The sequence below is a fragment of the Bos javanicus genome, chromosome 15, assembly GCF_032452875.1.
Source record: "Bos javanicus breed banteng chromosome 15, ARS-OSU_banteng_1.0, whole genome shotgun sequence".
Taxonomy (NCBI): Eukaryota; Metazoa; Chordata; class Mammalia; order Artiodactyla; family Bovidae; genus Bos; species Bos javanicus.
The window spans coordinates 22339089-22361942 of NC_083882.1; the positions used below are offsets into that span (position 1 = coordinate 22339089).

A 22854-nucleotide genomic window follows, 5' to 3' on the forward strand; every position below is an offset into this window, starting at 1 on the left:
GAGAAAGGATGTAGCTGTCCTCAGAAGGCACAGGCTTTGGTCCTCTCACTCTGATTCTGGAACTGATTATAGTCTGGTTTGTTTCAGCCTCAGTTTCTGGGCCTGATTGCCTGTGGCTCTGATGAGAATGGAGGTAGGGGGGAGCCCTCCTTTCCGTGTTGTTAGTGTTCTCTGTATTGGGCTCATTCAGGCAGGGCAGTTACTGACCATTGAGAATGTCCTGTAGCAGGGATCCATCAATCCTTTTGGAAACCTTGCGTATTTACAAGGCTGTGAAGCTGAAAAAAATACAGTTTTGTCTATTTTCTGATATTAACCAGACCCATCATGTTATTTTCTGTCTGCCTTTCTCTCTCTCTCTCTCTTTTTTTTTTTTCTAGGACAAAATTTAGAATGTCAGATATTTCTCTGATCCAGGCCCCGTGAGGAGTGGGCTTGGGGATCTGGCCCATTAAAGTCGGCTATTTTGAGGGAACAGTCGTTCAGGACATCATTGTCTTTTACCTGGAGAAGTGCAACTGCTTCCTAATTAGTCCCACTGCATCCATTTCTGTCCCCCTCCCGTCTGCTCTCCACACTGCAGCCAGAATGATCTTTCTAAGAGTACGATATGCTTATGCCCCATTCCTCTGCACCTGGGGGCCCATAGGATAAAATCCAGGGTCCTTTCTCTGGCTTACTATGCCCTTTCTGACCTGACCTCCACTTCATCCCTCTCGTCTTTCCCCCTCTCCCCCTAAACTCTGAACTCTGGCTACGCTAAACTGCTTTCTGTTCCTCTTCCAGGGTGTGCCATAGAAATATAAAGTAAGTCACATTCATGATTTGAATGTGTCTAAATAGCCACATTACAAAAAAGAAATCAGTGGAATTAATTTTAATAATATATTTTATTTAACCCATGTATCCAAAATGAGGGCTTCCCTCATTTATTTAACCCATGTATCCAAAATGGTGGCTCAATTGGTAAAGAATCCACCTGCAATGCAGGAGACCCAGGTTTGATCCCTTGGTTAGGAAGATCCCCTGGAGAAGGAAATGGCAGTCCCACTCCAGTATTCTTACCTGGAGAAGCCCCATGGACAGAGGAACCTGGCGGGCTACAGCCCATGGGGTCTCAAAGAGTTGGATACGACTGAAGTGACTTAGCACGCACGCATGCATATCCAGAATATTATCAGCTCAACATATAATCAATGTGAAAAACTATCAGTGAGATATTTTGCATTCTGTTTTTTTATACTAAATCTCACAAGATTTTTCATTCAGTTTGTGTGTGTGTGCTAAATACACTCATGGCACATTTCGGTTAAGACCACACTGCTGCCTTTTAAGTGCTCAACAGCTGCATGTGGCTAGTGGCTCCCATACTGGATGGCATCTAGACCTTCATGCCTGCTGTTCCCTCTTCTTGGAATACATTTTTCCTTCTCTTTACTCATCTGATGAACCTCTATTGGTCGGTCAAGCCTCAGTTTAGAACTCACCTTGTCTGGGAATCCTTCCCTGAGCCCTCTAAACTAGACAGATGCTTCTCCTCTGAGTTCCCAAAGAATCTTGTACTTTTCCTATTGTATGAAGGAAATGGCAACCCACTCCAGTATTCTTGCCTGGAAAATCCCATGAACAGAGGAGCCTCTCGTGGGGTCACAACTAGTCGGACACAACTGAGCGACTTCACTTTATGTTATTACACTGTATTGTCATTGCTTTAAATCTTCGATCTCCCTATTGAACTCAGCTTTGTGAGGACAGAGAGCTTGACTGCCTTGCTTTCCTGTTCCCTAGCAGATGCATAGGAACCGAGTTCGTCCTCAGCACTCTGCTTCCCTCTTAGGACCTCTTGGTCTGTTCTTATCTTCAGATATCGTGGAAGGCAACCTGAAGTCTATCATGAGGCTGGTCCTGGCCTTGGCAGCTCATTTCAAACCTGGCTCCGGCAGGACAGTGAGCCAAGGACGGGATGCCGGAGCCCCCCTGCAGACTCACCAGCCTCACTGTGCCACTGCTGTGGCCCAGGGAGCAGCTGCTGCTCTGGCCGATGTGTGTCATGACATGTCGCGGTCTGGGCGGGATGTCTTTCGATACCGACAGAGGTAAGGATGGAAATCTGGGGATGGGAATTCGACCTGCGCTTATATTTCTTCCCTTAAATGATAATGGTGCGGTAGATAGAAATATCACCTAAACAGCCCACATTGCAGAAAAGCGGATGGAGTGGAGGTTGGAGAGGGTGCTCCAAAAGAGAAAAAAAAAACAACCTTTCTTTTAGGCATGTTTATTTTGGCTTTTGGAGAAGTGCATGGCAACCCACTCCAGTATTCTTACCTGGAGGATCCCATGGACAGAGGAGCCTGGCGGACTGCAGTTCTTGGGATCACGAAGAAATTGGGCACGACTTAAGTGACTCAGCACGCACGTGCACATTTTGACTTTAGCAGAATGTAAAGGAATCATATATGTAATTCTTTTCTCTGGTGCCCAGAGTTTTAAACATATTCCTTTGGTACAGTGTGTTTTCTGCACTAGGAGGTATGTGGGACCACCATCCTGATTCACCCCTGAGTTTCTCCCTGGTGTGTATCCGGAAGGTTGGGTGTCCCAGAGAGTCATGGCTGGAGATGCTTCATGGGTTGTGTGTCAGAGAGGGAGCACGACTCTGAGGTGTTGGTGAAATTATTGATTTCTCTACCTTCCTTGCCAGGTTTCAAATGTCTTTAAGGCAGGGGCTTTGCCTCGTCCGTCTTTTTACCCTCAGCAGTCCAGAGTGGCATCTGTCAGTAGTTAGTGGGTGGGCCCGAAGGACTGACACCCTCTCCTTTATTGGTGCCCTCCGACTTTAGGAACAGCAGCATGGATGAGGAGATTGAGAATCCATGCTGGAGCGTGCGAGCCCTGGTGCAGCAGTATGAAGGACAGCAAAGGTCCCCGTCTGAGTCCAGCTGCTCCAGGTAACCGTGGCCTCAGATTCTTCATCGCTACAGTCCTCAATTCATGGAGGTTCTCAGGGTTGGCAGCTTCAGGTACCCACGCAACAGGCAATAAGGCACCAAAGTCTCTCTTCTTCCCTCAGTTTATGTGTGGCTCACAAGGGGTAACCCTCAGCACGGCCTTGTGGTTTTGTGCTGGCAAGAGGGCAGAGTGAGATGCTTGTGAATTTCCCACATACCAGTGCTAGGGCTTAGCTGTGTCCATGTGGGGGCATGACTGAGACCTGTCAGCGCCCAGCTGGATCTTTTTGATATTTATTTATCAGCTGCCAGTGTTTATGAGAGCCAGTTCCATTGCACTGCCTTTGTGCCTGAGAAGGTTGTATAAAGCTCATAGCAAGAGGAAATGAGCAGAGTTGCCTTAGTGCTTTAAGAATGTTTCCAGTTTTCATTTGTAGGGCTGGGAATTGTGGCAGATTAGTACACATTTGCATGGGCTAGCGATGTGAGTGACTGTAGCTGAAAGGCTGTCTATATCCCTTAGAGCCAATTGCAGAGACCAAAACAGGACACAGTGTGCTAATAAAAGCCTGATCAATGCCAAGTATGGTGGCAGAGAAAGACTATTTTCCTGGCTTACGTAAATCATGCTCCTGTAAACACATTCCCAGATGTTGTCATCTTATTTACTAATTTCATTGCAGAATCATATTTAATTTAAGCTCTTATGACGTTTTCTCTCATCAACACAGATTAGTCTGTTCCAGTTAAACCTAATTGTTCTTTGTCTGACATGTATGTATTTTCCATGTCTTTGTTTTCTTCCTCCTATTTCTTTTCTTCATAAAATTCCGTCTTAATTTGATGGGCCATTTTCTAATTTGCTTGGAAATTAAATAGAATTCTTTCCATCATTTTAATATACTGGTAACCTTGCTTGATTTTTAATTTTCACATTTAATAGATTTTTTATTTTCAAAATTCACACAACATTAAATTAACCATTAATCATTTTAAAGTGTATGATTCAGTGGTATGTAGCACCTTCATTAATACTGTGCAACCCATCACCTCTATCCGGTTCAGAGAGATTTGCATCACCCCAGAAGGGAGCCTTGTGTCCATTAAGCAGTAGATGTGCCTTTAGTGAGAATCTAAACCAGTTTTTCCTTGCTTCTGCTTGGACTATCACTTGGTACAGAATCAAAAGATATTCTGTTGTACAATGAGATCTATTGCTTCCTGTATGGCTACAGGCCTTTAACTTTCCTGTGACTGATAGCGCTTGGCAGAGTTAGAGAAAAAAAAAAAAAAAAAAAGTCCGGATTTTTTTCCTGAGAGCACCTGCTTCCTTCCTGTCTGGCAGGACTCAAGACTGGGGGCAGGGTATGAGACAGTGTAAATTCGGGGCTGCTGGAAATCGGGCTGGCAGTGACCGTTTTCTAGGAGAGCGTTCAGAGAACAGATGGCTTTCCTCTTTCTCTTCCTGATTCGGTCATTTTCTTCTCGGCCACCTTCTCACTCACCTCTTTGGGATGCTCAGTTGGCATCCAGAAGGCTCTGGGACATTCTGCCCTGCTCCTCCCCGCAACCCGCACGCAGGGGGAAGCCCACCTAATGTCTCAGTGATCGGTGAAGGCCAGGAGACCCCCGGGATGTGACTCGGGAAAGAAGAGTGGTTCAGAAGATAGCCCCTTAAGTCTGGTCCCCTCCCCCTGCTCCTTGACAGACATCCTGGCAAAGCCCTGCCGGACTGCTCGCCTGTTGCTTCTCAGACCCATAAACCTCGGGCCAGCCTCTCAGGATCCAAGCAAAAGGCTCCTTAGTTGGGAAAAAAAAAGAACATATGAAACGCCCGAGGGGAAGGTTGGCGGGAGGGGCGGGGGGACGGTGGTGTGGAGACCAGCGTTCAGCGGGTTTCCGGGGGAACCCCCTCCCGCGAGAAGCCGAGTTAGACCCACCCCGACCTCGGTGCCCGGGAAAGCAGGGGTCAGAGGAGAGAAGGCACGGCCGCCAGTCCCGGGCTCCTCCGAAGGAGGGGACCACGCAGCCCTCCCGGGCTTCTGCCGACCCCGCGACGCCTCCACCGCCTTGCGCGGGGCCGCCTCCGGGCCCCGCAGCCCCGCCCCGCTTTGCCCCGGGGGCTCGGCCGGCCCGCCGAGCGCTCGCCGGGTCGGACGGATCCCGGCGCTGCCCGGCCGCGTGTGACAGCTCGGAGAGCGGGGGGGAGGAGGGCGCGGGAGGGCGGGACCGGGAGGCGGCGCGGAGCGGGGACCGCCGCCCGCCCGGGCACTCGACCGCTCGGCCGGAGCCGCGGGCAGGGCTTTTCTCCCGGGGCGCGGAGATGGGTTGAGATGCCTGCGCCCGGGGGCACTCCCGGAGCCGCGCGGCCGCGGGGACCACGGATGCGGCTGCCGGGGGCCGGCAGCCTGCGAGGGGAGGCGGTTTCCGCCGAGGCCGGGCCGCTGCAGTGTCTAAGCTGCCGGGACGGCGCGCCCCGGAACCCGGAGCATCTCCGTGCCTGGGGCCGAGACGCTTGCCTCTCTGCCCTCCTTGCTCTCTGCCGGGACTGGGGCGATCGGCTCTCGTAGTTGGCCTGCCAGGGGGAGTCGTTCTTCGGGGGCCCCCAGCGCGGGGAGACATGCCCGAATCGGGGAGCGCTGTGACTCTCAGCCTCCCGCTACACCCAGGGAAGCCGACTTGCTGAAGCCGGAGCCACGAGGGGGACCATGGGCGGGACGCAGGTCAAATGGTGAGCTGAAGCCACTTTGGCTTTGGAGGTGTGTGTGGGGGGCTTGGGTGGGAGCAGGGCCAGGACTGGAGGATGCTGTTGGCCAGAGACAGACGGGGGATCGGTGGGGGCGCTGTACTGGGGAGAACAGCCTGCTTGAGGGCCTGAGATGAGCACTGTAAAATACAGTGGGTTTATTTAAGAAGCTGCAACGAGCATGGGAGAAGGAGTGGCTTTTGACCGCGCGTCTGGTCTCTGCCTGGAGAATCCCAGGGACGAGGGAGCCTGGTGGGCTGCCGTCTATGGGTTGCACAGTCGGACACGACTGAAGCGACTTAGCAGCACCAACAGCAGCAGCAGCAGGTCTCTGCTGAAGCCAGCACTTCAGGACATAACGGAACTCTTATTGCCTCGTACCCATTTAAAAAATTGATTGGACTTTTAATTGGAGATATCTTTTCTGGGAGACTGCTTGTCTGACAAGTTAAGATTGGAGAGATGTTAGACCTGTGGGAATTAGGAATGTATCAGTGAGACCTGGTTTGTAATCAGTTGTTCCCTGTCTTGACAGGATTATAATGGCAAGTGGGGGGTTACTTGTTTATAAAACAGTTTTTTAAGCTCATCAGGGAGATCCCAAGCCATGTAATTAATTAGCATTAAAATAACGTTAGTGTACCATCCTCCTGCATGAGGTTCTTCCTTGGGGAAGGCATCATGCTCTCACATGTGCCTCAGGATTTTTCTTCCTCAGATTTCTTTTATCTTTTAGACCCAGGCGTTTAGTTTCAGGGTTTTATCTCTCTGTGGCTCACATACTGGCAGCCCCAATTCAAGAAAGAGAAATGTTGTTTTCTTTGGCTGCTCTGCCACTCCCCCAGTGGGGCTGGGTATGCAGACATCCGCCTCCTTCTGCCCTTATATGGGAGACGGCTCACTTAGGAGGGAGCCGCTGGGCTGATCTAGCTGAGCATGCGTCTCTGCTCTCAGGAAAGCAGTTTTCCCCGCATCCTAGGTTCACACCACTCCTCCCACCCCCCACCCCCTTCGTCTCACACATATCCACTGTGGTCCAGCCGGATGCAGGCAGGGGCACCCGTCAGCCACAGCGCCTTGTCAGCTGGGAAAGTGTGGTCTTACCATTTCTCAAAGAGGAGCAGCTGGGGTGCAGGCCTCTTTCTGCACTCGGATCCCCATTTCTATAAGAAGGTGAATGCTGAGGCCTGAAGAGCATAAATCTATTCTTCTTGTGAATGGTACCCCTAGACTGGTGCTTTTCCAGCAGCTAATTCATGTTGACCTGGAAGTCAGATTGCCTAAGTGGTGAGAGATGGATAAGAGAGTTCCCTGGAGCAATTTCCTTTTCTAAATAGCACTTCTTGCCTTTCTCCACCTGTCTGCCTGTTTGGGTTGTAAATTTATAGATATTGTTAAGTGACACTTTTTTTAATTTGCAGGAGCAAAAGACAACTTTTTTCCCATATGTTTCTGATAAGGATGAGAGTGTATTACTGGTTGAGGTCATTCCCACCAAAGCCCAAAACCCGGGACACTGAGGAGGTTGAGACACTAGTCGTCAGGCTGCTTCAGAGCTTTTTGAAATCACTGGCTGCCTCCACTGTGCTTGGCTCTTGTTTTTCGTGGTTTCTAGGAAGATGAAATGTTAACTCCTGATCGTGGCTGTGAGGATTAGCCTGGGAGACTTCAGGGGCACATTAAGTGGGTCAGTGAATCCAAGACACTTTCACTGTTGTCTGGGTGATGGATTTGGAAAGAATTCCTGAGAGGGGGCTGGGCCTGCAGACCCCACAACCCCTGAGATTGTTTTGGTGCTGATGTTCTCAAGGTGGGTGCAAAGAAAGAGGGCTCTTCAGATGGCAGTGTCAGCCTCACATTCCATCATATCCTCTAGATTTGCTTCTGGAGATTTAAAATTCTGCTTCTTCCCAAATGCAAACCGTTCCTTCCAAAGCTAGTAGTTATACTAGAATTTAAGAATTGTTGCAAGATTTCTGATGACAGTTTAAAAAAAAAAAGATTGATTTATTTGTTGTTTTGTCGTGCTGGGTCTGCGATGCTGCTCAGGCTTTCTCTGGTTGCGGCGGGTGGGAGCTCCTCTTTAGTTGCGGTGCTTGGGTTTCTCATTGTGGTGGCTTCTCTTGTTGCAGAGCACTGTCTCTAGGGTGCTCGGGCTTCAGGAGTTGCAGCACATGGACTCAGCAGTTGCGGCTCCTGGAACCTAGAGGACAGGCTCAGTAGGTGTGGCGCGCAGGCTTAGTTGCTCCAGAGCATGTGGAATCTTCCGCAAATGGGGATCAAACCCTGTCCCCTGCATTGGCAGGTGGACTCCCAACCACTAGACCACCAGGGAAGCCCTCTGACAATGTAAAAATTAGTGTGGCAGAGATATGAATAACTCTTGGCAGTAAATCAAGTAAACCTTTATTGTCCCCTAGCAGGTCTTGTCCCCTTTTGAGATATTACACCCTTTTCTGTACCATATCCTAGCGTTGTTGATATATCACTACCCTTTGCTCAGCCTGGCACTGTCCACACTCCGCAGTTTTTCCCCGTTGAGGCACCCTTCACCTTGTCTCTGCCTTTGGGAGCAGCCCAGAGCAGATCTGCCATGATTACTCTGCTGGTATTGCACGTGTGTGTGATAGATCAATGTTATTAGAAAAATATTTTCCTTCCAGCTCCCAAAGCTACTAAAATGCATATAGTCCATCAGTCTCTGAACTTGGGCCCAGGGATCATGATGCAGGAGGTGGTGGTGGTGGTAAGTGAAAGACAAAAACAAAAAGCCAAACCAAACAAGAGTGGAGTTCTTTAAAATGCTACATTATCCACCAGTTTGATAAATCTCTTAGTGAATTAGACTTAAAGGAAACTTTGTTGTGGAAGCTTCTGGGGATGGGTCATTCAGCATTCATTTCATTCATTTAACAAGTTCACCATTCATTCAATAAGTATTTCTTCTTATTGTGGGCCAGGCACCGTGTTAGGCAGTAGGAGTTAGATGAATAAGAACCCATCTCTGGAATAAATTAGGAAAGTTGGCTTCTAAACAACTGTTTGCAATAATTGTTTCTCTCTTCTTTTTCCTTCGGTCACAGCCTGACTTCCCCCAGTCCTATCCACAGTGCAAAGAGCGAATCTGTTATAACCCAGTCGGAGGAGAGGGCAGATTTCGTGATTATTCCCTCCGAAGGAGTAGAGAACAGAACAGGTACTATCTTCTTGGCCTGCCTGGGGTGGCTCAAGGAACAGCCCTCAGCAAAGAGTTTGGGGGTCCTGACTGTCTACTATCAGCTCCCTGGCCTTCTCCACACATAGTCTGTGCATGCAGGGTCCATTCTAGAGAGCTCTAATGCTTTGGAGCCAGAGAATGTAGTGCTGCTGCTAAGTCACTTCAGTAGTGTCCAACTCTGTGCGACCCCATAGACGGCAGCCCACCAGGCTTCCCCGTCCCTGGGATTCTCCAGGCAAGAACACTGGAGTGGATTGCCATTTCCTTCTCCAATTCATGAAAGTGAAAAGTAAAAGTGAAGTCGCTCAGTTGTGTCCGACTCTAGCAACCCCATGGACTGCAGCCTACCAGGCTCCTCCATCCATGGGATTTTCTAGGCAAAAGTACTGGAGTGGGGTGCCATTGCCTTCTCCGAGAGAATGTAGTATCCTCTCACAAATTGTCACTTCCGTTGGCCAAACTGTCAGATGTCCTGCGGCAGTGTAGACAGCTGACCACCTGTGAAGTTAGGAGATGACTTTGGAACTGTCAGAAGCCTGCTCAAGTAAAAAGTTTTTATCATTTCTGTGTTGTGCAAGTAATTTCAGTACTTCTGTAACTTATATTGGGGCCAGGAATATACAGAGCGGAGGTGTCTAAGAATATACAGCAGAGAGCAGGTCTGCATCCTGTTTTGTGTAAAGGCTACATTGTTTAGACTTCTCCTTCCTCTGTCTCAGTCTCCTTTTTCTTAGATAAACACAGAGGAAAGCAAGGAAGAAGCAAAGTGCATGACTTAAGAGTTTTATTTGCCTGGAAGAGAGATAATGAAACCAAAGTCCTCTGAAGGAAAACTGGAATTAAATTCTTCCTTATTTCACACCCCATCTAGCCCTAGCATCAGTACCCAGAAAGTTAGTTATGTTACTGAGTCAGAAAGTCCGGGGACCCTGGGGAGGGAGAGGGAGGTCTTTACAGAGTGCTTGCTCTGGGCCGGGCACTACGGGTCCCACACACAGTTGCCTCGTGAAATCAGACAACAACCCAGAGGGATTAGGCTTATTATAATATTCATTCTTACCAATGAAATCAGAAAAAGAGACTGTAAAGACAGGGAAATAAAACCGGGGAGAGGGAGGTACAGAGTTTGCTTATACTGGTCTGCTTCCTGTTTTTGTGACTCACACAATGTTATATGTGAAAGGGGTTCCGTCCTCCCAAAATGGTCAAAGGAATATGAGTTGAGGTCTCCCCTCTGAAGCTCCTTTTCATTGCATCTGACAGCTCCTCTCTTTGTCGCTTGAGGGACCGAGCCCTGGGAGAGCCAGTTCTAGATAAAGAGTAAAACTTGTCCCCTACCAGGGTTCCCCGGGAGGGAATCCTTAAGGTTCTGAAGAGGGTGGACTGCCTCAACCAAGTTCAGCTTTGCTCCCCGGAGCCTGGGGTTAGTGGAGTCAGTGGCCAGTTCCTCCTGTCCCACACCCCCACCTGGTGGAGAGTCCAGCCTGCGCAGTGAGGCAGGTGCGGAAGGCAGGTGACCCAGCCCTGTGAACGCCGAGGTCGGCGAGGGCTTGCTCCCGAACTCAGTTTTCTTCACCATGAGCTGTACTCCCTCCTCCCATCTCGTAGAAGAGACAGACTCTCCATTACCCCGGGACTGGAGACCAGGCAGCCCCCGGACCTACCTGGAGACTTCATGGGAAGAGCAGCTGTTGGAACAACAAGAAAATTTGGAAAAAGAAATGGAGGAAGCCAAGAAAATGATATCAGGATTACAGGTAGCTCTTTCCCTTGTCGTTTGTCTTTGGTGCACCAGTTGCTGGTTTTTTTTTTTTTTTTTTTTGGTTTGTTTTTTGACCATGCTGTGAGGCTTGTGGGATCTTAGTTTCCAGACCAGGGATTGAACCTGGATCACTTAACCCCCGGACTGCCAGGGAATTCCCGCACCAATTGTTTATTAACTCAGTAGGATCAGTTGAAAATAAAGTGATTCGGTTTTCTGTGAGGTCAGAGCTGAGTTTAGATGGAGAGGGTAGAATGCGAAGAGCAGAAAAATCCCTTACATGTGAGTTCGCTTAAACGGGCCTCCTGGACGCTTGTTGACAGCACAGCTGTTAGGAGTTCTGCCTGGGAGCCGTATCCACCCTCCCCTACCAAACCTCCACCCTGGCTCTCTGCTTTGTGGGTGGGTTTCTCCCCTATTTGCAGCCACAGACCTGCAATGGCAGCTTCCCCCAAAGAATGGAATTGTGAAGAATCAAGATTTTCTGCGAGGAATTCACCATGAGGAGGGCTGTAAGTGCCAGTAATGACACAGGTCTCCACCTGAGTCTAGCTAAGGGATTTAGCTCACCCTTGGTGTGTTCGTAAGTGGACGCCAAGGTACAGTGATCAGACAGAAGGGCAACTGAGCCCTTCAGTATTTCCTACACCTTCTGTGCCAGCAAGCCTCCCCCAGAGGCCAACTGACCCACTTGACTTAGTTCCTAGCCTGAATGACCCCCTCAGTCCTCCACCTTTGTGTATGTGGCCCTGTTTGGGGGAGGCCTTATAGTGTTCTGATGACCCTGAAATTGCCCAGGAATATTCCTTTCTGTTTGTGCTGGGAACTGCACTGCTTCTGAATTGTCAAATATTTATGGACACATAAACAAAGCCCACATTATGTGAGTGGCTCTGGCAGGCGGCAGGCGGTGGAGGGCGTGCTCCCAACCAGCCAGCAACAGGGTGGGGACACAAAGGGGTCCTAAAGAAAACGGGGGGTTGGTGCAGTGGTAAAACAATTTACACACTGTCTGCCCCAGGAGCCCAGAGAGGCGTTGAGGAATGTTTACTGCCCAAACATTCCCAGGGAGAGTTGTTGCGCTTTTCCCATTTGCTCTGTATTTTTAAATGTCTGCCTTTTAGTTCTCTTCTCGTTAGTCCAGTAAGGAATGGTTTAATTAATGCAATGGATTTGTGTGTGTGTGCTTTTAATAGGAAGGATTAAAGCATGAAGAATTTTGGGATTACATTCAACCAGGTTTTTCTCAGGATCATTTCATTGTACGAACATAGATATCCATCAGTTTGGTTTTCAGTTTGGTTTGCATTTTTCAGTCTGGGAGAAATCCCATGGCAGATTAGACAGAAAAAAAAGAGAATCAACAGGCAGAAAGTCAGCATCCTAATATTCCCCACAAACAGAGGAGTTTTAATTCACAGCCACATGATCACAATGAGAATTCAGTCCCATTACAGAATACAATGGGGCTCACAGCATCCACTGGGCTCCTTAACTCTTTCGGGGATGAACCCGTTGCATGCTGAGCCACGTCCGGGATTGCTGACTGGTTAGCGTACCTCATTAGAGTCTGTGAACGCTTTGCTCTTAGAGTCAGGACTTCTGCAGTGTCACTCTCCTCAGCTCCTTTTGCTTTCTTATACTTGTCTACACCTCTTGCCACAACTCCATGGGAGAACCACATCCAGTAGACTGACTAAAATTGTTTTATTAATTAGTACTTGGTAGACTTGATAGTGTCTGGATTGTAAAATGTTTTTATATACCAACATTTGTGATACAATTTATGTTATATTTACTGAAATAAGAATCTCTGTATCTCTTCGGACTGGATTGAGAAAAAAATTGTATACAAAGTGGCTATAGATTTTTAAATCTTTCATTGAGCCCATAGGTCTCCTAATACCTACCTGCAGGGGTAGATCCAAGTTTTCTGGGTTCTAAAGTGTACCACTTGGGGGGCCTTCTTTAAGAATAAGATTACAGATTATGACTACGATGTTAGATATAGAACCCTAGGAGGAGCAGGCCTGGGAGGGGCCCTGAGGTTTGAGCTTCATTAGCCTCAGAATAAATCTGCCCACCCCGCCCCACCAAAAAACAAAGCCAAGTGTGAAGACTTGAATAAGGACACCTCTCTGCAAATATGTTTTTCTTCTTGTTCTATCCAGGTTGCCTTAGGGAGCAAAAATGCAGAATTGCTAAGTCAAACAAGAATCAAATACCCCCACATTTCTGGCAGTCCAGTGGTTAAGACTCAGCACTTTCACTGCTGTGGGCTTGGATTTGACCCCTGTTTGGGGATCTAACATCCTGCAAGCTGCTCTAATGCAGCCAATGCCTACATACATATATACATACATACATAAATGTATTCCAAATAATTCCTTATAATAAACTTTTCTAAGCCAGGATAATTCTGCACTGCATTTAGTTCACTTTCCAGCTGGTAAAATTCAGTTTGAACAGCCAGCTCTGGTTCAACAATGTCACTTCTTAAAATTAAGTTTATTTTTAGAATTTTTTCTGGGGCTAAGGAGCCTTGGAGCAGAGGATTCAGGTACATCCAGAGAGATGAAAGAGGCGTCAAGCATGGGCCAGACACAAGGCGATCCAGACAGATCTATGATGAGCAATTGGCAGAATCTAAAGATCCACAGTTATCAGGCAGATTTCCAGAGGAAGCCCAGTTGTGGTTTCATTTTGGGACAAGCTTACTCCGCCCAGCTCTAGACTCTGTCATCTGACAGGAGTTAAATTTCTTTCTGCCTTTGTGGTTGTCCAGGCCTTACTGCTCAATGGATCCTTACCTGAAGATGAACAGGAGAGGCCCTTGGCCCTCTGTGAACCAGGAGTCAATCCCGAGGAACAGTTGGTGAGCTCCTCTTTTGTGACTGGACACGGAATAATCTGGCTTGTGTGTGTGATTTATGTTTAGCATTGGACACTCATCTGTGCCTTCGTAAAATGCTCCCTTCCCTGACTTCAGCTCTGCTGGTTTTCCTCATATGTTTTCGACTGTTTTTTCCTTTCTTCCACAAATATTTATTGCATGCTGACTATGTGCAGACACGGTTTGAAGAACTGGAGATACGGAAACAACAGATGAAACCTCAGACCCTCTCCTTGTGGAGTTTACACTCAGGTCCCTGTTGACTGAAAAAAAAAAAAAAGCACAGTCTAAAGGTTGAAGGTTATGTTTTATTCGGTAGACAAAACCAAGGACTTAAGCCTGGGAAACAGCATCTCAGATAATTCTGAGAGACTGTTCCAAAGAGGAATAGGGGAAGCCAGGACATTATAGGAATTTTTGCAACAAAACCAGGTAGTCAGAACTTCAGAAATCACTGTTAGTAAAAGAAAACCAGCTATCTCAAGGAATTTAGCGCTTTTCTATGTAGGAGAAGATGCAAGAGTCAGGGCTCCCTGAATTCGATCCTCTGATGTGCAGCTCAGCTACCTGGGGCCAGTATCCCATGCTTTCTCACCCTGAGTGTCCTGTTGCGGCAGCTGCCTGCTAGATCCCGGTATCCTTTGTTTCCACCCTGAGTCCCCTCAAGGCTCACTGCCTGGGCAGCTGTTACGTGGTGGCTTGATGGCTGCCTTTCTTTAATGAACGGCAGGCGGCATTAGTTCACATCCCCTTTGAAGCTTTTCTCTTTCTCCCTGTCCTTTAAAGTTTTGGGCTTCCCCAGTGGCTCAGTGGTAAAGAATCTGCCCAAGCAGGAGACGCAGAATCAACCCCTGGTTGGGAAGATCCCCTGGAGAAGGAAATGGCTACCCACTCCAGTACTCTTGCCTCGGAAACCCCATGGATGGAGGACCTTGGTGGGCTACAGTCCATGGGGTCGCAGATGAGTTGGGCACTAAAACAACTACACCTTAAGTGTTGCTGCTCCTCAGGGCTCTACTCTGGGCTCTCTTCTGTCCTGTGCGTTCACCTGGGCAATACCTGCTGCCATGGCTTCATTCACTTCCCACCTGTCTCATATGTTACCTCTCAAATATTTATTTCTAGCTCTGCATGAAATAACTTAATTGTTTTATTTAAATACATTTATATAATTATTTAAATTTATATTTATTTTTAGCTCTCTCCATGGAGTTCTACATTTGTAAAGGCAACATGCACCTGCCTGTTATCTCTTCTGTATGTCCCATAAGCATCTCAATTTCAATGAGTCCTAAATTCAACAGCTTTCTCTCCCTTCTCTCCCCACCGTCAAAACTATTTGTCCTTTAAGTTTCTGTTTTTTATCACTATCCATGTAACCAAATACCCAAAACAAATCTGACACCCATACTTGAAGGGCTTCCCAGGTGGTACAGTAGGAAAGAATCCTCCTGTCAATGCAGGAGACACACGGATTCGATCCCTGGGTTGGAAAGATCCCCTGGAGAAGGAAATGGCAACCAACTCCAGTATTTAGTCACCAAGTTTTGTCAGTATACTTTTAAAATGTCTTCATCCAGCTTTTCTCCATTTTCACAGGTACTGCCTTAATTCAGGCCTTCATCCAGCATTCTGGTGGCCTCTGAACTGGTTTCCCTGATTCCTCTCCTGTCCTCTAATTCATTTTCCCTAAAACAGCAAGAATAACTTCACTTCAAAGCAAACTTGTTTTGTCATCCCTTTGCCTAAAACTTTTTCATCAGTTCCTCCATTATCCTTCCTGGCTTTCATGATCCTGTTCCATTTTCCTCTTGAGCTTCATCTCTTATCATTTCTCTTTCCCTTTGCCAAACCCTCTGCACACAACACACACATACTCATTCTAAACTTTATCCATAGTCATCTCCTCGCACCCCCAGGGCATATGCATCCACTGGAAGGCAGTTCTTTGTAGCTGCTCTACCCTGGCTAGCATCTAGTAGCTGCTCGGTAAATATCTGTTGATGAATGACCTCCGAATTTTACAGCATAGATACATAACCATCTCTTTTTGCCTTGTATTCAGATTATAATCCAAAGTCGTCTGGATCAGAGTATAGAGGAGAATCAAGACCTAAAGGTATGTCAGGAAATGCACATTTTATCCTTTAAAAAAATTATGGGAATATTACACACCAACTTTAGTATAGTCATGGGGAGAAGGGAGAGATGCAGACTCCAGACTAGCTGTATCTGTATTATGTCTTTAACTGACAGAGAGAGAGATGTCATAAATACGGTAAAAGAGTAACACCTTTTTAATCTCAGTGGGAATAATAGATATCTATGTCATTATTACTTATACCTTTCTTTATGTTTGAAATGTTTCATATTTATCCTTTTAATTAAAATAAATAATGGATCTACTATCAATATGATTATTTTTAAAATAAGTGACATCACATAATTAGTTTCAGGGTATACAACATGTTGATTCAATATGTGTATGTATTGTGAAATAATCACAGCTTAGTTAACATATTTACAAACTGTTTCTTATAAAGAAAACTTTTAAGATCTACTCTCTTACAGTTTTCTGATATACAGTACAGTATTATTAACAACAGTTCAGTATGGTCTTTTTTTATTAATGAATACTTCCCAGAATTTTTTTAGATCAGTGGGTCTTAGCTTTTTTGAAGTCATAAGTATATATGACTGAAGCCATTAACCCTCTCCCCAGCAGTTTGCATGGGAGCACTCACTGACCTGAGTTTTGAGTGGACTAACTTTGGAGCCCATCTGTGGAGTCCTGGTGAAGAATCCCCATTTTAGATATGTTAATTCCAAACTCTTGAAGGGATTGCAATAGGAAAAGAGAGAGTAGAGTCTGAGTTGTGGGTGTTCCCCTCCTAAAATCTTTGTCCTAGTGACAATCGTGTGCATATATTTAATCTGTTGTAAGGGACAGTTAACAAAGTGTTTTATTATTGGGCCAAATGTGTTTTTATTTGATCCATAAAGAACAATACCCTCTTGGAGAACAGAAACTCTGTAACCCTTTCTGGACATTAAAAGTGAGATAATTACTTCATGAGGTTGGGGGTAGGTATATTGAGATATCATGTATTTTAGGGAGAGGGATTTAGATTATTATGATTGATGATTAAGTTTCCCTGTTGGTGAGGATTACTAAATATAGGAAAGATGAACCTATGGGAATGTATGGCATTTTCTTTCTTGGCCAGAAAGATTATGAACAGTTGAAACTGGGCAACTGGGCAGCTGAGCGTGGGTGCCACAGGAGAGAATGAGATGGGTCCTGTTCATTTCTATGGGTCAGCTTTTCATTTTTCCTGGACCAGACCTGCCTTTGGCCTCAGTGGAGGGTTGATTTTCCTTGGAATGGTTATCTGAGTTTCGTATTCTTACTGACAGAATGAGGTAATGCTTCTGAAGCAACCCAGATGCTACCATCTGATCTAACTATATTTGGTTTGCAGAAGGAGCTGCTGAAATATAAACAAGAAGCCAGAAACTTACAGGGGATAAAGGTAAAAAGAAAGATATATAACACTGTAAATAAATACTCTACAAGATAAAGCATTCTGAGGGAACTGGGGTACTAGGTGGGTCCTATAGCCTTCTCTTATGTACATCTGATGGGCTCTTTCACAGGCTCTGTGCTCCCAGCAGAGACAGGGCTTTGTGGATGGGAAGTGAGACAGCTGGAGGAACATACCTTTGCTTTGCTGAGTCGTACTTCTGGTGGTTATGACTCATGATGCTGCCACTTCCCTCTGCCACCTTGATTTTTTCTATGTGTGAAAACAATCAGTTACTATGGTTTTCTTCAGTTTCAGTATTTTGTCAGTTTTCTTCAGTTCTGAAGAAGAACATACTCTTAAAAATTGTAATTTACTTAGGTTTGAATAGTTAATAACATTCAAATGGTTTGAAGTTTAAAAAGTACGAAAGGATAATCCTTGAGAAGTCGGCTTTCCAGCCCTGCCCCCTCAGTCACCTAGCTGTCTTTCCTGGAGGCAACTTACCACTTATCCCCAGATACGTATGTATGTAATTTCCCCCCCAAAAATAGAATACTATAAACCCAGCTTGACACATTGCTGCTTTCACTTAACAATATATCTTAGAGATCATTCTATTTTAGTACATAAAGACCGTAGTATTCTAGTATGTAAATATATGATAATTCATTTAATCAGTTCCTATTGATAAGTCTTCTGGGTTATGTCTAGTCTTTTGCTAATACAAACAGTGATCTAGCTAATAATCTTGCTGCTGCTGCTGCTGAGTCGCTTCAGTCGTGTCTGACTCTGTGCGACCCCCTCTTGCTTACATGTTATTCCATCCTAGTAGGAGTAGATGTGCTAAATGAATAATACCTCAGAAGTGGAAAAGGATGCTCTTAAACTGCTGTTTTCCTACACTCCCATTTATGAGCCAGACTAGGGTGTAACTCAGCAGCATCTTCCAGAGTATGTTCTGTAGTCTTAGTCCTTTGAGATGCCAAAAAACAGCATGTTCCATGCTCAAATAAGTCTGAGAAGTGCCATACAGGCTTGATGAGTCACAGTGAATAATAGCATATTAAAGGACCAGAGAAGGTCTGCCATAAAGAGGTTGGCCTAAAAAACAATTAGACTGTTAACTGCAGAAGTGCTTTTCCTCTCACGTAACACTTGTTAACATCCCATGAAGCACACTTTGGGAAATATTCGTCTGAGCCACTGGTGCCAAGGGCATCTGAGGCCACCTTGCCATGTACTGTCATGGCAGACAGCATATTTAAGAATGACTCTCACATCCTCCAGAGCCTGCATGGTTTGTTTTCGGTCTGTAAAGAGAGAAGAGTCAGGGCACATCTCCTGGGATGCAGCTCTAGTCTGTTAGTTCCATTTGAAGTCACTATGGTTGGAGGATTGTATCATAGCCACTCCTTTTAAGTAAGTGTGTACAACCCACCTTGTCCTATGCCTGGTGGGAACCAAGATGGTATAAGCTAAGAGGAAGATATCCTAAAATTAGTAGGATCCTGTTACACTGGGAGGAGGAACCATCGGTCTAAGAACATTTCTGAGCAGGTAAATAGGATACCAGTCCTGGTCCAGACAAGGCGGTGAAAGGCAGTGGAAGCCGGGCAGGGGCCAGGCTCTGGAAGGCAGGATGGGAGTGATTCCAGGGCTCCTTTGTGAACAGGGTGTTAGGCAGTGATAGGCCCCAGCCCTCTTGGACAAAAGAGCTCATCTAGATTGAGTATTTACAGGCCAAGAATTTAGAGAAGAAAGCCAAGGAGGGAGGACGGAGAGTGCATTGTCCAAGATCACTGTCATGGTGCTAGTGGTAAAGAACCCTTCTCCCAGTGCAGGAGACATAAGAGACGAGGGTTCGATTCCTGGGTCGGGAAGATCCCCTGAAAGAGGGCATGGCAACCCACTCCAGTAATCTTGCCTGGAAAATCCCATGGACAGAGGAGCCTTAAGGGCTACAGTCCATAGGGTCACGAAGAGTCGGACACAACTGAAGCGACTTAGCATGCATGCACTGTCATGAAAGCAAGTGGTAGGAGTGTAATTTGAGACTAGGTCTGTCTGATCCCAGAGGCCACTTACATTCTCCCCCTAGACCATCATGCTGTTGGCAACACAGGGGAATGTGGGGGCAAGTAAAGCACAGAGGGAAAAATCGGGTTTCCATCAGTCTGGTAGGACAACGGATAGGATTTTCCTTTAGATTCTAGTGTCCTGAAAGGGAACAGAAAAATTGCTGCTCATCTCCTTGTGGCAGGACCCTGTGCTCCGTTTGTTTCCTGGTTTAGTAACAGCTTCCTGATGGATGAGCTGGGACCACGTAGTGAGTGTGCTTTCTCCTCAGGATGCCCTGCAGCAGAGGCTGACTCAGCAGGACGCGTCTGTCCTTCAGCTCAAACAGGAACTACTGAGGGCAAATATGGACAAAGATGAGCTGCACAACCAGAACGTGAGTTGAAAGAGTGAACTTGGAGTCCACTGAGCCCCAAATAGGATATAGTACGAAGTCCTGTTAGATCTGTTCCCCCTCAGAGGACTCCTCCTTGTTCCTAGATGAAAGCCTGTACCACACTGGCCTTGAGCCCTGTGATGTTGAGGACACTGAGACCCTGGGGCTGCCTTGTGGTTCTACAGTCTGATTATCTCGCTGAAGATGTGGAGAGTGGCTGTGTGTTTTTACCATAGATGTGCCCTCTCTGTGCTGTATCCTGTAAACTGCCAACATCAGCTCTAGTTACCTACTGGTTTCCTAGCTGGTTTGGCAGATAATGCCCCCACACCATTGAATTCCGTCTTATTCTTCTCGCAGGTGGATCTGCAGAGGAAGCTAGAGGAGAGGAATCGGCTCTTGGGAGAATATAAAGTAAGAATGTGTATCAGTTTGGAAATTATTTCCACCTGACCTTTGGTGAACAGCCTATTGTTGCTGTTGTTCAAAGAACACTTCAGTACTCTGTTCTCCTTGCTTTCTGCAAGGAAATCTTTTTCTGAGTTCCTTTGATTCACTAACCCTGAAGGTCGATAGCATGGCTAGGAGAAGGAACTCAGAGCTAGGAGTCTGGAAGCTTCATTTCAGCCAGGCTTTATCTTTATCCAATCCCAAAGAAGGGCAATGCCAAAGAATGTTTGAACTACTGTACAATTGTGTTCATTTCACATGCTAGAAGGTAATGTTCAAAATCCTTCAAGATAGGCTTTAACGGTACATGAACTGAGAACTTCTAGATGTACAAGCTAGGTTTAGAAAACGCAGAGGAACCAGAGATCAAATTCCCAACATCCATTGGATCATTAAAAAAAGCCAGAGAATTCCAGAAAAACATGTACGTCTGCCTTCACTGACCATGCTAAAGCCTTTGACTGTGTGGGACTCTACTTTCTTTAGATGGAAATGGCATCACGAAAGGTGAACTGTTGGATGTCCTTGGCTTTGCCACTCGTCTGAAAGCTGTGTCTCTGTTGCAGAAGGAGCTGGGGCAGAAAGATCGCCTCCTGCTGCAGAACCAGGCCAAGTTGGAAGAAGCACTTCGGAAACTGTCCGAGGCCAGTTACCAGCAGGTGGGGACCGGGTTTCGCCACTGACTTTCCTGCCCCTCCGACCTGAAGGACTCCCTGTCTGATTGAGTGTATGCGATTTGCAGGTGGACCTGGAGCGAGAGCTGGAACACAAGGATGTCCTTTTGGCTCACTGTATGAAAAGAGAGGCAGACGAGGTAACCTGCCTGCCGCTCGGGGTCTCTGTCACGCGTTGACGGGGGCAAAGAGGGAGATTCAGTTATTAACTCAGGGCTGAACCAGCACCACAGGTTGGTTTCTGTTTGGTGGGGAGGATAAAAGTGCAGGTTCTGGGATAAGAAAATCTGGTTTCAAATCCCAGCTTTACCTCTTTTTTAAAAAAAACATTTTTTTTTTTACACACTTTCCCACTGTGTGACCTTAAGTTGCTTAGCTTCTGAACCTTAGAAATAAGGCTCATCTGGAAAATGGAAATAGCAGTGCCCTTCTCTGCCATGATGAAGAATACATAAGATAGTCCATCTAAATAACAACACAGTCCTGGTAGATCTGCCTGGCACAGAGTTAGGCTCAAAACGTTTTAGTCACTGTTCTTTTTTTTTTCTTTTTATTACTGAAGCAAAGGCAGGAGATGCTGGAGCAGCATTCTCAGGCCTTCCTGGGGCCAGGCAGAGGCTAGGCGAGGGACTCCAAACGGAGGTTTTCATTTTGTTAACTCTGCATTCAGCAGTACCTTCTGAGTGTCAGGTATTGGAGATACAGCAGTGAACCAAAGGGAAAAAGATCTTTGCACTACATCAGGAAGTGATTCGTGTAAAGAAGAAAAATAAGAGGAATTGCTTTGGAATTTTCCCTTGTACAAGCATCCTTTCTTCTTGCTGCTGTAGGTGACCAACTACAACAATCACAGCTCTCAAAGCAATGGTTTTCTCCTTCCAGCGGCAGGAAAAGGAGCTGCTTCAGTCGTTCACAGAGGGGTATGTCTTTAGGATTTGAGTACAAACTTGCCACTTCCAGCCAAAACCAAAAGGGTACCCTAGTCATCGCCAGTGGAGTCGGCCTTTTATATCCCTGTTCCCCAATTCTTGCATCTGTTGGGTGTGTAAAGCTGTGAGGCACTTACTATCCAAAGTTAAGAATTAGTGAGCCATCAGTGGGCTCGCGTCTATGGAGGAAAAAGTTTTCCTACAATTTCCACCTCCTCCATCAAAAATAAGAGATCTGTTGAAAACCCCTCCCTTGTATGCTCTTGAGCCCCACGGTTGGGATGTGGTTAATAAGGTGGCACCGCGGGCCCATGGTTTTGCCCACAGAGCAGCGACCTGCAGCTTGTGCGAGACGCCCTCCGCAGCCTACGCACCAGCTTCAGTGGCCACGACCCTCAGCACCACACCATCGACAGCCTGGAGCAGGGCATCTCCAGCCTCATGGAGCGCCTGCATGCCATGGAGACCCAGAGGAAGCAAGAAAGAAGGGTAACCCTCTTTCTGTGATGTTTCTCTCATCCCCCGAAGAAGCCTGCTCTTGTCAATTTGATATAGATGAAGGCAGTGCTAAGATAGAAGGCCCTGCTGAAGGTTACAGTTGCTTTTCTCTTTGGTTTTCCTCTCAGGGGAGCTGACCGTTCATCATGGTATGACAGTCAAGGAGGGAGTTCACAGATAACTCTAAGCAGCTGGGTAGCTGTCTAAGGGATTGTGGCTCTTGACCCACAGGTCTCCCTTTACTGCTTACTCTCCGTCCTCTTCCCCCCGAATGAGCTTGGCATTGGTTGAGGAAATATATGAGACAATGCATTGAAAACTAGAATGCTTTTTATATGTGTACATTGTTATTGCTAGGATAAACACATCCAATTTTATATTCTGTGGAAAAAGCTGTGGTAGAAAAGTATATATTTTAAGTATACTTTTATGATTCAAATTTCTTGGTTAAATTCTCCCATTGATCATAACTCTTGTGATTTTGCGTCACTCCCCAGGTTCGGGGCAAGTCACCCAGAACTCAAGCAGGTAGTGAGTACCGGGAGTCCTGGCCCCCTAATTCAAGTAAGTACTCCGTATTGCTCAGTAAGGACTCCTAGCATATTAGATCAGAAATTTAGTATTTACATGCTACTAATATTTTGGAGACAGAATTTTTCTTGTGGTACTTCCCTCTTTTTTTAAAAAAAGCAGTACCACAGTCTTCACACTCATTTGTTCTGTTTCTTGGGCTGCATCCTGTCTTAGTTGTGGCA

The 22854-nt window shown here is 46.4% G+C and overlaps 1 protein-coding gene across 9 annotated transcripts in view; it reads left to right on the top strand.

The window, feature by feature from the left end:
- The window catches only part of DIXDC1 (DIX domain containing 1), a 79106-nt gene that overhangs the window by 38077 nt on the left and 18175 nt on the right, over positions 1 to 22854 (top strand). For 7 of the 9 annotated variants that reach the window (XM_061440279.1, XM_061440276.1, XM_061440277.1 and 4 more), the window contains 14 exons: positions 1865 to 2096; positions 2844 to 2951; positions 8781 to 8893; positions 10523 to 10671; positions 13462 to 13551; positions 15635 to 15688; positions 17052 to 17102; positions 19444 to 19548; positions 19909 to 19962; positions 20565 to 20657; positions 20741 to 20812; positions 21503 to 21592; positions 21929 to 22090; positions 22597 to 22663. In XM_061440279.1, the coding sequence (XP_061296263.1) occupies positions 1865 to 2096; positions 2844 to 2951; positions 8781 to 8893; positions 10523 to 10671; positions 13462 to 13551; positions 15635 to 15688; positions 17052 to 17102; positions 19444 to 19548; positions 19909 to 19962; positions 20565 to 20657; positions 20741 to 20812; positions 21503 to 21592; positions 21929 to 22090; positions 22597 to 22663 (1440 nt within the window). Of the gene's footprint in view, positions 1 to 1864; positions 2097 to 2843; positions 2952 to 5225; positions 5683 to 8780; positions 8894 to 10522; positions 10672 to 13461; positions 13552 to 15634; positions 15689 to 17051; positions 17103 to 19443; positions 19549 to 19908; positions 19963 to 20564; positions 20658 to 20740; positions 20813 to 21502; positions 21593 to 21928; positions 22091 to 22596; positions 22664 to 22854 lie in introns of those variants that run through there. The other 2 variants (XM_061440280.1, XM_061440284.1) reach the window with 2 other exon arrangements.